The sequence below is a fragment of the Phascolarctos cinereus genome, unplaced genomic scaffold (assembly GCF_003287225.1).
Source record: "Phascolarctos cinereus isolate Bilbo 61053 unplaced genomic scaffold, phaCin_HiC Scaffold_726;HRSCAF=1367, whole genome shotgun sequence".
Taxonomy (NCBI): domain Eukaryota; kingdom Metazoa; phylum Chordata; class Mammalia; order Diprotodontia; family Phascolarctidae; genus Phascolarctos; species Phascolarctos cinereus.
The window spans coordinates 11952889-11969774 of record NW_027556098.1 but is presented as its reverse complement, the minus strand read 5'-3'; the positions used below and the strand labels follow the sequence as shown (position 1 = coordinate 11969774).

General features: G+C 39.7%; 1 protein-coding gene and 2 long non-coding RNA genes across 4 annotated transcripts in view; 2 read left to right on the top strand and 1 right to left on the bottom strand.

Moving 5' to 3' along the window:
* The window catches only part of LOC144454189 (uncharacterized), a 32746-nt gene extending 22992 nt beyond the window's left edge, over positions 1–9754 (top strand). The window contains exons 8-10 of the mRNA XM_078145551.1: positions 1305–1363; positions 3383–3458; positions 9613–9754. Of these exons, the coding sequence (XP_078001677.1) occupies positions 1305–1363; positions 3383–3458; positions 9613–9754 (277 nt within the window). The remainder of the gene's footprint in view (positions 1–1304; positions 1364–3382; positions 3459–9612) is intronic.
* Positions 1–14884, bottom strand: part of LOC144458229 (uncharacterized) — a 76905-nt gene extending 62021 nt beyond the window's left edge. For both annotated transcript variants that reach the window (XR_013487818.1, XR_013487819.1), the window contains exons 1-2: positions 14717–14884; positions 12377–12416 (exon numbers count right to left, since the gene is read on the bottom strand). This is a non-coding gene — a long non-coding RNA (uncharacterized LOC144458229). The remainder of the gene's footprint in view (positions 1–12376; positions 12417–14716) is intronic.
* Positions 11213–12994, top strand: LOC110221553 (uncharacterized). Its single transcript, XR_002328174.2, has 3 exons — positions 11213–11369; positions 12400–12471; positions 12910–12994. It is a non-coding gene; the product is annotated as an uncharacterized LOC110221553 (long non-coding RNA).
* Positions 14885–16886: the final 2002 nt, after the last annotated feature.

Below are 16886 nucleotides of genomic sequence, written 5' to 3'. Positions count from 1 at the left end.
AGAATATACATAACATACACACACAGCACTATGTTAAAAGGAAAGCTTCATTTTCTTATTCTTATATTTGAGATAGAAGTGATCATGGTTCAGCTTGCTTGCCCTCAAGGAACCATTTCTCAATTGTCACTCTTTGAGTACTTTTACTTTCTTACCCCACTTAGGTTAATGATTCCATGAACCTACCATAGATTTCATGCTTATAAGATAACTGCAGACTTTTTCAGCACAAGGCACTCTTTAAATGGTAGAGAATTATCTGACACTGTTCTATCCCTCAACATATGCTTAGAATCTATTTCAAGTCTCAGATTGTTTCTCATCATAATGACAATTTTTAATGAGAGAAATTAATGTCATTGAGCCATACATTACCGTGTTCCAAGCATGGTCTCTGGGAGTAAAACATAGGTTCCAACCAAGCAAATTCCTCAAAAGGGAAGGACTTGGCAGGCATGGAAAAGCAATAAGGATAGGACTATGACAGTCACCTGTCAAAAGAAAATAAAGAATATGGATTGTGATGGCAAGTGTGACTACATTCATTAAAAGGCTCCCAAGAGGAGGAAACTCCCCCTACCAATGATATTTAGGCTTCTTTTCCTCAATTTATTGGGGTAGATTCCAAACATTCTGAGAGGTGTGATGGTACTCTGTATGTCCAAGCAGCAACAGATACGATAGAGGTTGGAATCTACTCTAACCTTCCTGACTAAGAGAGGCAGCCTTTCTACTCCCTGGGTAACTTGGAGTGAACCACTTAACTTCTGATGGCTTCAGTTTCTTCAAGAGTACAATGAGGGTGTCAGGCTGGATGGCTACTTTCTGACCTCTCTTCTAGCTCTAGCATATTCTTCCTGTTTTGTCTATATCTAGAATTCTAAAGCTCTTGTCACTCTATGAGAGTGGGACCTGACAGTGCAAACAATCCTCTGCATTGGGTTCCATGCTTTTTTTCTTTAATGGTAAGTAGTACCTCTGTGTGCTTTCTCTACATTGTAAATTTCTTTAGAATTCTAAAAAATCCCAAATATCCAAAAATCTCAATATCCACAAACTTGTGTAATATTTTAAAGAATAAGGGACACTTAGAGAGGGAAGTTGAACAAATGATATAGGGACTCAGAAAATTAGAATTGTTTTTACAGTCATATGGATAGACTCTCCCTCAATCAACTAGATTCATCTTCTGATGCCCTTACCAATACAGAGTGGTTGTGAAGTCCTTTTTAGCGATGGCATATTCATACATTTGACATTTAAAATAAGGAATCACATTTAAAAGTTTTTACTTCTTGTTCAAGGTTGGTTCCTGTGTGCAATATCATCAAAAATGAAGACGACAATTCTAGTGACTCTGATGGTGAGTTTTTCCATTTTATTTTAATACCTGCTAATTTTATCATATATTATTATAACAAATATAGCAAATTTTTTTCAGAATGACATACATTGAAGAATTCCCCTCTAGATGAACACTCCATAATCATATTTAGTCACTGACTTAGGAACATTTCATTCAGTGTCCCCTTTGGCTCATACCAACAGAACCCTTCCCTCAAGTTCTCATTAAGAATTGTCACTACAGGGGCAGCTAGGTGGCGCAGTGGATAGAGCACCAGCCCTGGATTCAGGAGGACCTGAGTTCAAATCCGGCCTCAGACACGTAATATTTACTAGCTGTGTGACCCTGGGCAAGTCACTTAACCCCACTGCCTAACCAAAAACTAAAAAAAAAAAAAACCCAAAACAAAAAACAAAGAATTGTCACTACAGTCTTCTCCTTGTTGTTCAGTTGTTTCAGTTGTGTCTGACTGTCATGACCCCATTTAGGGTTTTCTGGACAGAAATACTTGAATGGTTTGCTATTTCCTTCTTCAGCTCATTTTATTGATGAGGAACTAAGACAAGACATTGTTAAGTGACTTGCCCAGGGCCACACAGCTTTTAAGCGTTTGAGGCCAGATATGAATTCATGAAGATGAGTCTTGGGATACAATGGGGATACAGTGGGATACCGCGATAGAGGGAGATAAAGACCAGGAAAATAGTGAGGGCTTTGAAGATAGTTTTGAAGAAGAAGATGACTAAACAATACTATGAAATGACTACACTATTTGCACAGATTTGCAAACTTTTTGCTATTATGATAGAATTGTACAGAAAACCAGAAACACAGTGCAGAAATGTTGTTGAGGAAACATTATGCAACTTGCCAGTGGAGGTCTAGCAACATTTTGTCATGGATACAACCTGGAAGATACTTATACCTTATTTAAGCCTCTTAACTGTGGGATGGTGCATTTATTTCAACAATGATGATAAATCTTTTTTATTATAACTGTCCAAAATTGTAGGCTATATATCATCTGATCAGCCTATGATTCCAATAAAATAAAAGTACCATTAAAAAAAGGCTTCACAACCACTCTCTATTGTTAAGGACATCAGAAGATGAATCCAGTTGATTGAGGCAGAGTCTATCCAATACAGCTGTAAAAACAATGCCTCCTAACTGTCTTTTTCTACATACCCTCATCTAACCACCAAACCTCCAGTGACCAAAAGTATCAGCAGTAAAGTTCCCATTTTCACCTTTTCTTTTTCACAGTAACTTGGTGTGCCATGCTATATACTGAATATTCCTCTTCTACTTCAATATGGAATGAGAATACTTTTGTGTGGGCAGCTAGGTGGCTCAGTAGATAGAGTACTGGGCCTGGAATCAGAAAGAACTCATCTTTGTGAGTTCAAATCCAGCCTCACACATTTACCAGCTGTGTAGCACTGGGCAAGTGTAACTCCATTTGCCTCAGTTCCTCATTTGAAAATAAGCTGGAGAAGGAAATAGCAAAGCACTCTAGTATCTTTCCAAGAAAGCCCTAAATGGTGTCAAGAAAACACCACCACCACCTGCAGCAGACTTTTGTACATCAAACAGAAAAACTGTTTGATATAGCATTAAACAAGCAGAATAATAGCTACTTCGGGGCGATTGCTGTGTCCTTTGTTATCTTTGCTTACTTAACACCCCTGGCACAGTCAATGTTTTATATATGTTAAATGAATTATTATTCAATGGAGGAAAGGCAAACTGAGTTACAAATAGACCACATAGAAAGGTTTAAGAATTTAAACCATTTTTACATTGGAGTTTTTTATGTAACTGGCATTAATCATATAATGATAACTTTGGGCGGGAGGCAGGGGGAAGAGGATGGTGGTTAAAGGTTGCAAAATCTTGTGTCTGCATCAGTGGAAGGAAAATACACATGGAACTTTCTCCACTGAATCATCAGATTGGCAAATCATCAGGAACCTGGCTTCTTATTGTTACTTTTTATGCTTTGTGTGTACATATTTGAATTCTTTGTATTTATAGATGAAAGAGGGATATGGTGGAGAGTCCCTATTACAAATATAGAGGAAGAAATTGAAACCACTTATCATCGTGGAAGGTAACCTTCCATTTTTGCCTATCATTTTATTAGAATTAGCTTTGTAGTGAGCACCAAGATAATTTGAATGGGCTCATTTTAGAAAGTGTACAAAGTTTTAATAAAAACAATCTCCAGGAAAATATATCTTGCAAATTATCTTTCAAAGTGACCTCAAACACAAGTCTAAGCATCTGGAATTTAACCTTAATGGGTACTGCTACAAAGAGGGCAGAATACATCATCAACACCATTCCTTTTATTAAAAGGCCTGCTACACTTCACATCTACTTGTGTACTGACCAATTCTAATGTCTGTATTTTCAGTCACTCCATTTAACTTAATTGTGTCATGTAGAATTGTTTCAACAGTCCTTTCCATTCATTAAAAAAAAAGGGTGAAAGAAAGCCATTTCAGTGACTCCAAAGACAGGCAAGGTCTACTGTGACTTGAGAAGAAAGACTAATGGATGATTCAGGTTTAATTCTGCTCCTAAACCAGCACACAATTCAAGAACTGACTGGAAAGGACACAGTTTTACCTTGAGGGTAAAACATAAAACACCATTCTCCATTTGCTTTAGGAAAAGATTCTCTTATGAAGTTCCATCTGTTGACAAATATTGACACATTTAAATTTATAAGGACTCCCAAGTTACTACAAGCAATTCAAATGCTAGCTAGGCAAATACATGCTTTTTTCTTTTTAGGCAATTGGGGTTAAGTGACTTGCCCAGGGTCACACAGCCAGTACGTGTCAAATGTTTAGTCTGAAGCCCAATTTGAACTCACGTCCTCCTGACTTCAGGGCCAGTGACCTATCCAGTGCACCACCTAGCTGCCCCTATACATGAAATTTTTTACTTCCTTAAAAAATAGTCTTGAGTTTTGACCTCTTTCCTTTGTAACACTGAGAACAGAGAAGTTTGATATAATAAACTCTATGCTTGAAAGAAAGCATCAGTTTTCTACTTCTACATCTAAGACAGACTTTATTTAAACCCATCTTACTTGGGCTAAATGAACTATTTCTGCAATGTACTGATCCTTAAAACCTTAATTCTTTCCCTGCCTTACTAAGGCTGATGACTCCTTTGGCTATCCATTGATCCCATGCTTTAAGGTACTGGAGACTTCTTTTTTGAAAAATATGCTTTTACAAGGACAGAATTCTTCCAAAAAGGGGTGGAAGGAGGAATATTATCCCTCCAAATATGCTTATACTCTTTTTTACCATTGTAACCTTTTTTTTTTCTGAAGAAATCAATATCATGAAGCCATGCAAACATTATAAGTTTTTCTCATTTGGAATAATTATATCTCTACTAATTGATTTCCATTCCTTATTTAAATCATTTGTGGGATTCCATTCTTTGCTCTCAGAGTGATACATCAGAGTCCATCTTAAAGACATTAGGCAAATGAAATTCTAACCGATAACATGTTTGATCAATTACTTTAATTTCTCTGGTCTTCAGTTTCTTCAAGTATCAAATAAGGTAGTAGGAGTTAAAGATCTCCATATTTTCTCAACTATAAACTGTGGGATGCAGAATCTTTCTAGCAATATTATCTGAAAATCTTTCACTGTGTCTCACTAACATGTGTTTCACTATGCCTGTGTCTCTCTCTTTCTCTTTTGCTCTTGCTCTCCTCCTCTACACTAAGCTCCATACATATGGCTGTACAATTGAGCAACTGACTCTCATAACTGCAGATGGAAATTAAAGTGTAGAACCTAAAAGTATGTGCACAATAGCATAATAAAGTTTCTGGACAGTTCTGCCAAGCTAGAGATTCTCCAAAGTCACTACAACTTAGGAAGTAGAACAGTGGGAGGCAAACCAAAGTACATGGAATCAGTTCTAAGGAAGGGATCAGCAGTACAACATTTGGCATCATTTTTACGTCAAGGCAGGATCAAGTAGTGAATGATGGTCCTGGGAGAGGTCATGCCTACAACTGTGACCAGTGTTCCACCAAGAAGTATTCTCCACTCCTATGGTTGTTCCATTCAGGGCAGCTCAAGAAAACAATATGAAATTCACTGGAGGAGAATGAGGTGTTTCATAGTGAAAGTCAAGCATTTGCCCAGGCATGTGTTATTGCCTTCCTACCTCTCTCACAACCAGAGAGGCAACAATTAAGAACACTTTATGAATAGAATGTAGGTTCTGATCAAGTTAAAAAAAAATTTTTTTTAAAGGAACAAGAGAGTTGATTTGTGGGTGGAGCCAAGAGGGTAAAGGCAGAGACTTGCCTTGCCTGAGCTCTCCTCCAAAACCCTCAAAATACCTTTAAAAAATGACTCTAAACATATTCTAGAGCAGCAGAGCTTATAAAAAGACAAAGTGAAACAAATTTCCAGCCCAAGACAACTTGGAAGGTGGGCAGGAAAGATCTGTTTCACCAGGCTGAGAAAGGAGTGCCAGTACAGAATGCCCCCAGTGAGCCTGCTCCAGGCCTCAGGGCAACTGAATTGCTGGCAGTAGTGGCAGTTTCTGAACCTCTCTGCCCACAGACACCAGGGATAACTTAGAAGGTCAGTAGGAAGGGTCTGTAGAACCAGGATGAATGGAGTGCAGTTCAGTGCAGGCACTGCCAACATAACACAGACCAAGCAGGCCAGGAGCAGGCCTTGGAGTGACTGAATGGCAGCCACTGCTTCTGGGCTCTTGGCCCACAGATGGTAAGGGAGTCAAACAACTGGTCAGAAGGAGATTACAGGAGTCTCTCTGCTAGCACAGGGGCAGGACTCTGTGCTTTGCCCACACTCAGATCCAGGTCCCAGTCCTAGGTGGCAATCCCACGGTGAAAAGGAACACTAGCGTAGCAGAGCTTGCAGCCACAATTGGGGGGAGGCGGGCAGGGGCGGGGCTTCCTCATAGTTCCAGGGCCGAAAAGTATGCTTGTGATGACTCACAGACCAGAGCACCGGTCAGGAGGGTAGAAAACAACAAATTACTGGACAACCTGCAAGCTATGATCAAAAAAGAAACCTAGACATCATCTTTCAAGAAATTATCAAGGAAAACTGCCCTGATAGTCTAGAACCAGAAGGTAAATTGGAAATTGAAAGAATCTACTCAGCACCTCCTGAACACACAGACCCTGCCTCTCCCCCCCGACTCCCGCAATGAAAACTGCCAGGAATATTATAGCCAAATTCCAGAGTTCTCAAGTTAAGGAGAAAATATTGCAAGCAGCCAGAAAGAAACAATTCAAGTATTGTGAAGCCACAGTCAAGATAACACAAGATTTAGCAGCTTCTATACTAAAGAATTGGAGAGCTTAGAATATGATATTCCAGAGAGCAAAGAGGCTAGAATTACAACCAAGAATCACCTACCCAGCAAAACTGAGTATAATTCTTCAGGGGAAAAAGTGAGTATTCAATGAGATAGGGTACTTTCAAGCATTCTTCATGAAAAGACCGGAGCTGAATAGAAAAATTAACTTTTCAAACAAAAGACTCAAGCATAAAAAGGTAAACAGGAAAGGGAAATCATAAGGGACTTAATAAGATTAAACTGTTTACATTCCTGTGTGGGAAGATATTTGTAACTCATAAGACTTTTCTCATTAGGGTAGCTAGAAGAAGTATATATAGACAGAAAGCACAGATGTGAGCTGAACATGAAGGGATGATATCTAAAAAATAAAATTAAGGGGTGAGAGAAGAATGTACTAGGAGAAAGAGAAAGGGAGAGAGGTAGAATGGGGTAAATTATCTCAAAAGGGGCAAGAAAAAGCTTTTACAGTGGAGGGAAAGAAGAGGGGAGGTGAGAAGAAGTGAGTGAACCTTACTCTCATCTGAATTGGCTCAAAGAAATAATAACATACACAGGCAATTGGGTACAGTAATCTATCTTACCCTACAGGAAAATAGGAGGGGAAGGGGATGGGGGGGGCGGCCTTGGCACATGGTGATAGAAGGGAGGGCAGATTAGGGGAAGGGGTAGTCAGAAGCAAAACACTTTTGAGGAAGGACAGGGTGAAAGGAGAGAAAGAATAGTATAAAAGGGGGGAGGACAGGATGGAGGGAAATATAGTTAGCAATAGTAACTACGAAAAAAATTTGAAGCAAGTTTCTCTGCTAAAGGCCTCATTTCTCAAACATACAGAGAACTGTGTCAAATTTATAAAAATAAGAGCCATTCCCCAATTCACAAATGATCAAAAGATATAATCAGTTTTCAGATGAAGTAATCAAAGCTATCTATAGCCATAAGAAAAAATATTCTAACTCACTACCAATTGGAGAAATGAAAATTAAAACAATTGAGGTACTACCTCATACCTATTAGATTGGCTAATAGGACAGAAAAGGAAAATGACAAATGTTGGAGGGGATGTGGGGAACATGATATATTAATGCACTGTGGGTGGAGTTGTGAACTGATTCAACCATTCCATAGAGCAATTTGGAACTATGCCCAAAAGGCTATAAAACCATGTACACCCTTTGACCTAGCAATACCACTACTAGGTCTGTATCCCAAAAGAGATTAAAAAAAAAAGGAAAAGAATCTATATATACAAAAATATTTATAGCAGCTCTTTTCTAGGGGTAAAGAATTAGAAATTGAGGGAATGTCCATCGATTGCAGAATGGCTGAACAAATTATGCTACATGATTATGATGGAATACTATTATACTATAAGAAACGATAAGCAGGGTGCTCTCAGAAAAACCTGGAAAGACTTGTATGGGCTGATGCAAAATGAAAAATACTGTGTACAAAGTAACAGCAATATTGTAACATGATCAGCTGTGAATGACCTAGCTATGCTCAGCAATACAACAATCCAAAACAACTCTGAAAAACTTTATGAAAAATGCTATTCATCCCCAGAGAAAAAACTGATAGTATCTGAATACAGATTTCAGAAAAAACTGGAAAGACTTGTATGAACTGCTGCAAGGTGAAATGAGCAGAACCAGGAAAACATTGTACACAGTAACAGCAACATTGGGTGATGATCAACTATGAATGACTTAGCTCTTCTCAGCAATACAATGATCCAAGACAATTACAAAGGACTCTAGTCAGAAAATACATCCAGATAAAGAATTGATGGACTCCAAATGCAGATCCAAGTACACTATTTTCACTTTATTTTTCATGGTTTTTTCTTCCTTTTGGTCTGTTTCTTCTTTTGCAACTGTGATCAATATGGAAATAGGTTTTACAAGATTGCACATATATAGTCTATATCAAATTGCTTACCATTTCAGGAAGAGGGGAGGGAGGATGGGAGAAAAATTTGGAACTCAAAATCTAGTAAAACTGAATTTCAAAAATTGTCTTTACATATAATTGGGGGAAAATACTATTTTAAAAAAAAGACTTGGCAAGATGGACTTGGCAAGCAAAGTGGGGGTAATGATAGGCCTGAGACAGTTGCCTGGGATGGAAAATATGACTGCAGTGATAAAAAGAACTCCCAGATGAGGAAACTCCTTCTACCATTGTAATTGGGCATCTTCTCAACATATTATAGTGTTAGATGCTTAGAGCAAATAGAGGTGAAATTGACCTTCTGAGCATTCAAGCCATAGTTAAGTATATATGTTAGACAGAGACAGGAAAGCATGAACTCTGCTCTTCCTGACTCAGAGAGGAGTACCTACTCTCCAGGAAATTTGTGGTGAGTAACTTCCCTCATCTGAACTTCAGTTTTCTCATCAGCATAATGAGAGGGTCAGACTAGATGGCCTCTTTCTTTGTTATCTGGCATCCAGCTCTAGAATACTACCACCATTCTGTCAATTTCTGAAAAAAAAAAAAAGCTTTCTCACACTATGACAGAGTGATACCTGAAATCAAAAACAACCGCTTTCCAGTCTTCTCTTCCTTTCGATGCTAAGTATTACTTTTTAGGCTATCTCTTCACTAGCATCTACTTTGAATTTTTTCAAATCAAGAGTCAGGTCAATACTGACAAAAGACTAGTATCTTCAGTGAAAAGGACAACTCCCATGGCAAGTTAGACATGTGTTCAGAAAGTGAAAATAGTTTTTAGAGATATACGGCCTGCCTCAGCCACTATCAATTGGATTCCTCTTCCAGGGATCATCTAGAATGATGGAAAAGATGACTGCATAAATTCCTTTCCAGAAATTGCAGATTTGCTTACTAGTCATTTTAAATGTATTTACTCACTATTCTAGGAAGGTCAAGCTTTGCCCAGTAACAGAATTTATAGAAGAGCCCATGCCTACTATGAGTGGTGAGTTTCTTCACTTTCTTCACTTTCTTTTTGCTCTTGCTGATTTCATTCTACATAGAGTTATTGGAGGATGCCTGAGATGAAAACCAATTTTAGTGCAATAGATTCTTTACCAAAAGCAGCCTAATCTACAGAATGATTGCAAAATGACATTCTTTGAGGAATTCCCCTTGTAAAAGAACAATAACAAATCACTGTGAGTCAACAACTTAGGAATATTAAACTAGGACAATTCATGCTTTGGAACCTCCAAGGGACACTCTAGTCCCCCACCAGAAGAGTCCATGGCAGCTGGCACAAGGGTTGCTGCTACACTATCCTTTCTAACTTTGCACCCTCAAAATGAGAGGCTTCTAACTCATGGTGACCAAAATCACATAGGCAAAGCTACCGTTTTTAATTTTCTCTTGGTGCCTAAGGTACTTTGGTGCTTCTGTTCCACTACAATATGTATTAAGTAGACTTCTGTAGATTACTTCAAGAAAATGTTATTCATAGCTTTGTATGAGTAAAGACTGTAACCTTATTCATCTTTCCTTCCTTAGTCCTCCTAGTACAGTTGATGTCATATACATTCTCGCTGAAGTGATTTTAATCCAACAGGGGAAGAAAAACCTGAGTTACACAATGATGATAGAAAATTTTAACTTTCAATCCCTTCAACTCCTTTTTATTTTGGGAATTACCTGTAATTGACTTATAAGCATTGACAAGACATCACTTTGAGGCTATAAAGAATGGTTGTAAAAACCTCTGAAAATCATAGCAAACACTGACGGAGAGCTTTAAGGTTTACCAAGAGTTGTACTTGAGTTATCTCCCTCTATTCTCACAACAACCTTGGTGTGATACTATTCTTACCTCGATTTTATAGATGAGGAAAGAGCCTGAAAGGCCAAGTGTTTTGCCTTCAGCCATACAACTAGTTAAGGGTATGAGGCTGGATTTGAAGTTGGATATTCCTAACTCTAAATCCAGTGTTCTGTGCACTTAGATCTGTGAAAGAATACTTTTATTTCGAGAATTTTAGGTGAATGTTATTTGAAATCTAGAATTGTTGGTATATAAAATGGACCAGCTTCTATGCCAGTTATTAGATAGATAACAATCTTTACATAAGGTGCTTGGCAAAACTTTGATTCTATTCTGGGTGCCTTCACTTACCCGCACTCGTGCTTGAAGTTGTCAATCCCCCTGGTACTCCCTAAGAGATTAATTATCCACCAAATAAGCCTAGGCCTACAAGATCCAATACTGGTGAATAAGGAACAGACCAAGCACAAGTGATGAACCTCCCTGGCTGGCATTTCTTAGGCTGCTTATGTTGAGTATCATTCTGATACCATTAAGTTGGGGTTAGGCTACTTGAATTTTTGCTGACCAATTAGTGTTTGGATTGCTCAAATCCAGATTTATTGGTACTCAGCTGCCACTGGAGAGAGGGCAAAGACTGTTTTGACATAGATCATGGATGGTCAGTATTGGGAGGAAGTCTGTAGGTCATAGAGGTCAGCCACCTTATCATACAGGAGAAAGCCAGCTCCAGGTGGCAGGTGTCTCTTGCAAATACCATTTGGATATTTGTAGAGTTTTACTCACTGAATTCTTCTTGCTCCTAGAGAGAATAAGTGATGACAAATGAAAGGACACCTTACAAAGGAATATTAGTCAAAAGAGAAGGATGTTTTCCTTCTTACGGTAAGATCTTTGGGCATCTAAAAAAATTAAACTGATCAAAACCATTTTCTCCTCACTTGATTTTGACTCTTTAGTACCCATACAACCATATCAATTTGGCTCCTTGTTGTAGTTAGTAGTTAGTAGTTAGTCACAGAAAATTATTCTTAGGTGTCTGTGTTGTTCTCTTACGAGCCATTAAATAGAAGAAAGACTATAAGAAATATGAAGATTAATCAGCATTCAAATCTTAGCTCTGCCATTTCTCACTATGAATGTAACTTTAGTCAAATCATTTAACCTCTTTAGGCCTCACTTTCCTCATCAGGACTAAAGAGAGAGTGGGACTAGATGATGTCCAAGGTCCTTTTCTGTCTTTAAGGTAACATCCCACAAGCTTTTTAAGTTACAGGAGAGGTCCAGGAAGCCCTTGTGGTTATGTGCAGGAAAAACAATGACAACCCAGGTTAAAAATGGGCCTATAGAAAAAACTGGGCAAATATTTAAGAATTTCCTTTGGAATAAAAGATAAATCTTCTACCAATGAAGTAAAAATGTTTGTCATTCAGAGACACACATATTACATACACATATACACATTCACATACACAGTACTCAAACACACACATTCACTTAATAGACATACGTCTATATATACACACAAACCCTTACACATACACGCATATGCACACATTCATACACACACCCATACAAACATAAATGCATCCATAAAAACAAAAAAAAAATATATATATATATATATTCACACATATACACATACAAGTGCATAAACACATTCACACAAATATACACATACACAAACCTACCTGTATACAAATTCACATACACACATACACCTAAAAACATACACATACATTCATTCACATACACACTGTTACCATGTAGCCTTCTAGATCTTATTTTCCTTATGCAAGGCTAGTCCAGCTTTTCTATGTAATGTTAAGACATGATCTGATTACATTATACATGGAACATTATACACAAAAAGTGCATGAAAGAAAACAAACCTTTTCCTCACTTTGAATTTCAGAGGTTTCTCGTGTGTATCTGCAAAAAAGAAAAAAGTACAAAAGGAAAAGCCAGTTTTATCAGATGCTGAGAGGTATTTTCATCTTTATTCATGGTATATCATTTTTAGCATTTCTTTGCATTCACAGCCATTGAACTCTCTCATGTGTTTTGCTGATGCTCATTCCATCCACAACTCACATCCAATCTATGAGTGGAATAAATTTATAGAAATATTTTACAGACAAATAGGAGCAGCAGGAGACTCCTAGTTTTCCCAATAAAAGTTCTCATATCAAGATATACCTAAGGCTACATATATACACTTTTTACTTGACTGAGCTAGCTTCTTTCTACACTTCCACATTTGTACACATTCTCTGACAAATCTGTCACACTCTGGCAAAATTGTTCTCACAACTTCATCTTCTGAAATGTTCTTAAATTTTTGGATTTTTCTGTAATGTGTTAAGCTTTTAGTATCATTCTATCATGGTAGGAAATATTTTATTCTTTCTTTATTTTTCCTTAGGAAGAGGTGTGAATCAAGAAATTATATTGCTGTAGACAAAGCATCCACAAATTGTTCTATTTTATCATGTTTTACTACAAGAAAATGGAGGAAAACAAAGAAATAAAATGAAAATAAATTTTTGTCATTGACTATTACTAAGACTTGCGCATATGGGTTTTCTCATTCTAATTAATCAGTCAATAATAAGCAGTCAATAAACTTTTATTAAGCACCTCCCATGTGCCAAGCTCAGTGCTAAGTGTTGGGAATACCAAAGATAGTCCCTGCCCTGAAGAACCTCACAGTCTTATTGGTGACACAACACGCAAACTGGGAAAAACAGGCTTAGAGGAAAGGAAGGGAACTAAGAGGTTAGGATATTTGAGGGAGTATGTTGAAAGTTCCTTAGTATGAGAGCAGGAGTTTGCAAGGAGAAGGACTGTGGATCACTTACTGAGGACAGAATGGAAGCATCCTGTCAAGCAGCAGATAATAGCTACTAGAATTTTGATTAGCTGGCAGACAGGGATTGAGTGAAGCTCAAATTCAGACAGGTTACTTAATCACAGTGGTAGAAACAGAACCTGGAAATGGGGAACAAGGAGTTTTCCATCTCCCCCAATTGGACCAGGAGTCAGACATCAGGTGGGGAGGGGGGAAATGGGAGTAAAAGTAGTCAGTGCTTGAAAGGGTGGCCAGGGAAGCTGTGTCATCAGCAGGGATCCAGGACTCAGGGAGAACCAGATGGAAAGAGTGGGGAAAGGAAGGATCTAAGATGAAATCAAATTTGTTTCCTATGGAACAGACACTCCAGAGAACATAAATGAAAGGATAATTAGATTAAGAATGGCACACTGGGGTAGGGAAGGGAGTGCTGGATTGACACAGATAGGAATAAGAGAGGCCAGGCAGGGTGACAGAGAACAAGCTTTCAATACTGATAGCTGTGAGAGTTCAGCATCACTCTGATATTGATAGCATGACCAGTGGGAGTTGGTTAATCATTAAATAAAAAATGTCAAGACATTTTTCAGTGTCCAGAGTTTGATGACCCCAGGGTAGTTCTTTAAAGCCTTGGAAGCCACTGAGGTGAGGGAGCAAGATGTTGGAGCAGAAGTGGTGACACTCTCCTTCCTCCAAGTCAGGAGATAGGACAGGAAACTTGAAGGAATGGCACCCTTTCCCTTCACCTCAGGGGTGGGAGACTATGATGAGGGAACAGGACTTCTCTTCACAAAGGAGGCTGGAGACCAGACTAGCTCAATCATCACTAAAGGTAAATTGGTTTAAAACCTGAATTCTGAGCAAGAAAACTCTGGAGTGTCCCCCTATGGTGGACCCACATCCCCTGGAAGGATTAGCAAAAAGGGAGGTGCCAGCTAGCAGTGTAAACAAGAAAAGTCATCTGAATGATGATGGTGAATGGCATGATAACAAGCCAAACTTCGAGTTCTATCTCTACCCATTGGTCCTCAGCTTTGAAAATGAAAAAGAAAGATCTTTTGTAGCTATGAAAATAACTTAGTGTTCTGGACTGTTCTGCGTCCCAAAGTCCAAAGCCTCGTTCCTGGCTCTCTCGTGTCTTCAGGCCCATCTATGTCAAAGCTGTCCCTACAGGGCCCAACCCCACCCAGGTGACCCTACTTGGACCTGTCCTCCCCCACGTGCCTCACGCACCCCCAAACCTCCCCCCCACCTGGGCTGGCTTGGTCCCCCATCCCTTCCTAACCCCCCAAGTGCTTTCAGGGTCAGGGGTCAGGGGCACCGGGCAGTGGGCGTGGGGGGGCCTCGAACACGCAGCGCCCAGGATGCCCCTTCTCCTCACCGAGGCCCACGCGGTGAACCTTGAGCTGCCCTTGGTCTCCGGGCAGGGGAACCTGCTGTGGCTCCAGGGCAGAGTCCAGGGGGCGCCAGCACCAGCCTGTGCCCTCCGCCCGGCCCCAAAGCGTGTCTGAGAGTGGGCGGCCATTGTGGGCAGCAGGCTGGGAGGATGGGGGAGGGGGCAAACGCTAGCATGTTATTATCACGTGGCTTCCAGGGGCGGGGCGTCCTGGCCCGCGGGCCAATGAGCGGGATGTCTTCCTGGTAGGCGGGGCGGGCTGAAGTGTGAGTAAGGGCGCCTCTCCCACCTACCGCCGCCGCACCCAAGCACCGCGTGCGGAAAGGGCGGGTCTCGTTCTCTTGATTAGTGCTGAAGGCCAAAGACTACACGTGCGGGCGAGAGGAGCTGCCCACGTCAGAGCCCCGCTCCCTCCCTTCCTTTGCTGGGGCCTGTTCTCGGCCGCGGGCGCGTGGAGAATGAAGGGTGCCCCGACCCCCACTCCCCACCTCACCCCGGCCACCCCCCCCCGAGGCTCTTTTCCCATCAGCCGGACCGCGGGTGCTGGGCCCGAGCTGGGGCTTCCTGAACCCACCTGGAGCCCCTGGAGATGAAGACCCAGCGTCGATGCCCCGCCCCGGATAACTTGTACAATTGCAGGATGTTGGGGTAGGAAGAACCATGACTAACTGTCCTGTCTCAGGGCCATTGAATGGACTCCATTCTTTGGCCTCCTGTGACCTTTCACACCCGGCCCTCGTAACCTCTGCAAAGGACCCCCCCCCAATCTTCCCCTCAGAGGCCAAACTCTGCCCCAGTTTGATTATTCATGTAGAATGTATCAAGGGTGAATATATTCTGGGTGGGGCTGAATAAATGTTCTTCCTCTTAAGAAACTCTATGATATTTAAGATATATAGATAGATAGATAGATAGATGTACATGTATATATATTTTTTTAATAAGGTAAAAAGCAATTACTTTTTGACACCTTTTATGCCACCATGCACTAACAGTTTTTCTTGGCAAAACTATGTTAAATTCAGTCATTTTCTGTTTCAGGGTCTTGCTAGTAATATTTGTTGTAGGCAGTAAAGTTAAGATTGAACTTCATTTTGGAGTGACATTTTTTAGAGCTGGTAGGTGATGAAGTGAATAGAGTGAATGGCCTAGAGTCAGAAAGACCCAATTCAAATCTGCCCCTCAGATATTAACTAGCTGTGTAACTAGGGGCAAGTCACTTAACCCTGTTTACCTCAGTTTTCTTATCTGTAAAATGATCTGGAGAAGGAAATTGCAAACTGCTCCAGTATCCTTGCCAAAAAAAAAAAGTGAAGTCACAAAAAATTAGACGTTACTGAAACAACCCCAAAACAACAAAAAATATTTAATACTATTTTCCAGAGACATGTGGATATACATTATATGGAAATACAAATAAATACTACATAGAAATATATATGTTAATATACATATGTGCAAAAACACAAGTTGATAGCTGAAAGGAAAATCTTTTTTAAAATAGGGTTTTTTTTTTCAGTTATCTAGCATATATTTTAATTTGCTCCCACTTCCCCAACTCCTGTACTCCTAACACTGGGGGGAAAAAAGACACAACAGATATACATAGTCCAGCAAAATAAATTCCAGTCTTGGACATGGGCAATGTTATTTTCTTAAATATTTGATATGATTGAATATAGCTCAGGTTAGGTGACTTTCATTGGACAATCATAGAGAAATGATTTGAAAGATGTAAGGTATCACATCTGTCCCATTAATAGGTACACATCAGACAACTCTGACCTACTCTCTCCAAGGATGGTGCCAGTCAACATATTTATCAATAATTTTGCTGACGTTATAGATGGTATTCCCATTAAACTTGGGGATGACATAATGCTAAGACAAATCACTGACACTAGGTGGGAATCAGGAGAAAGGAGATCTTAGACTAGAACACTGGACCTGATAGAATCAGATGAAAATGAAAAGGGATAAATGTCAAGTTTGACCCTTGTCTTCAGTGTCAACTTCAGAGATACAGTATGTATTCCTAGGTGGTAAAGGATACTTCCCACACCTGACTCTGGAAGTCTTTTTTCCCCTTCATGATTTCTCATCTCTAGTTATCTGCTGGACTCTGAGGATTGGTGCATTTCTAGAGTCCATCACA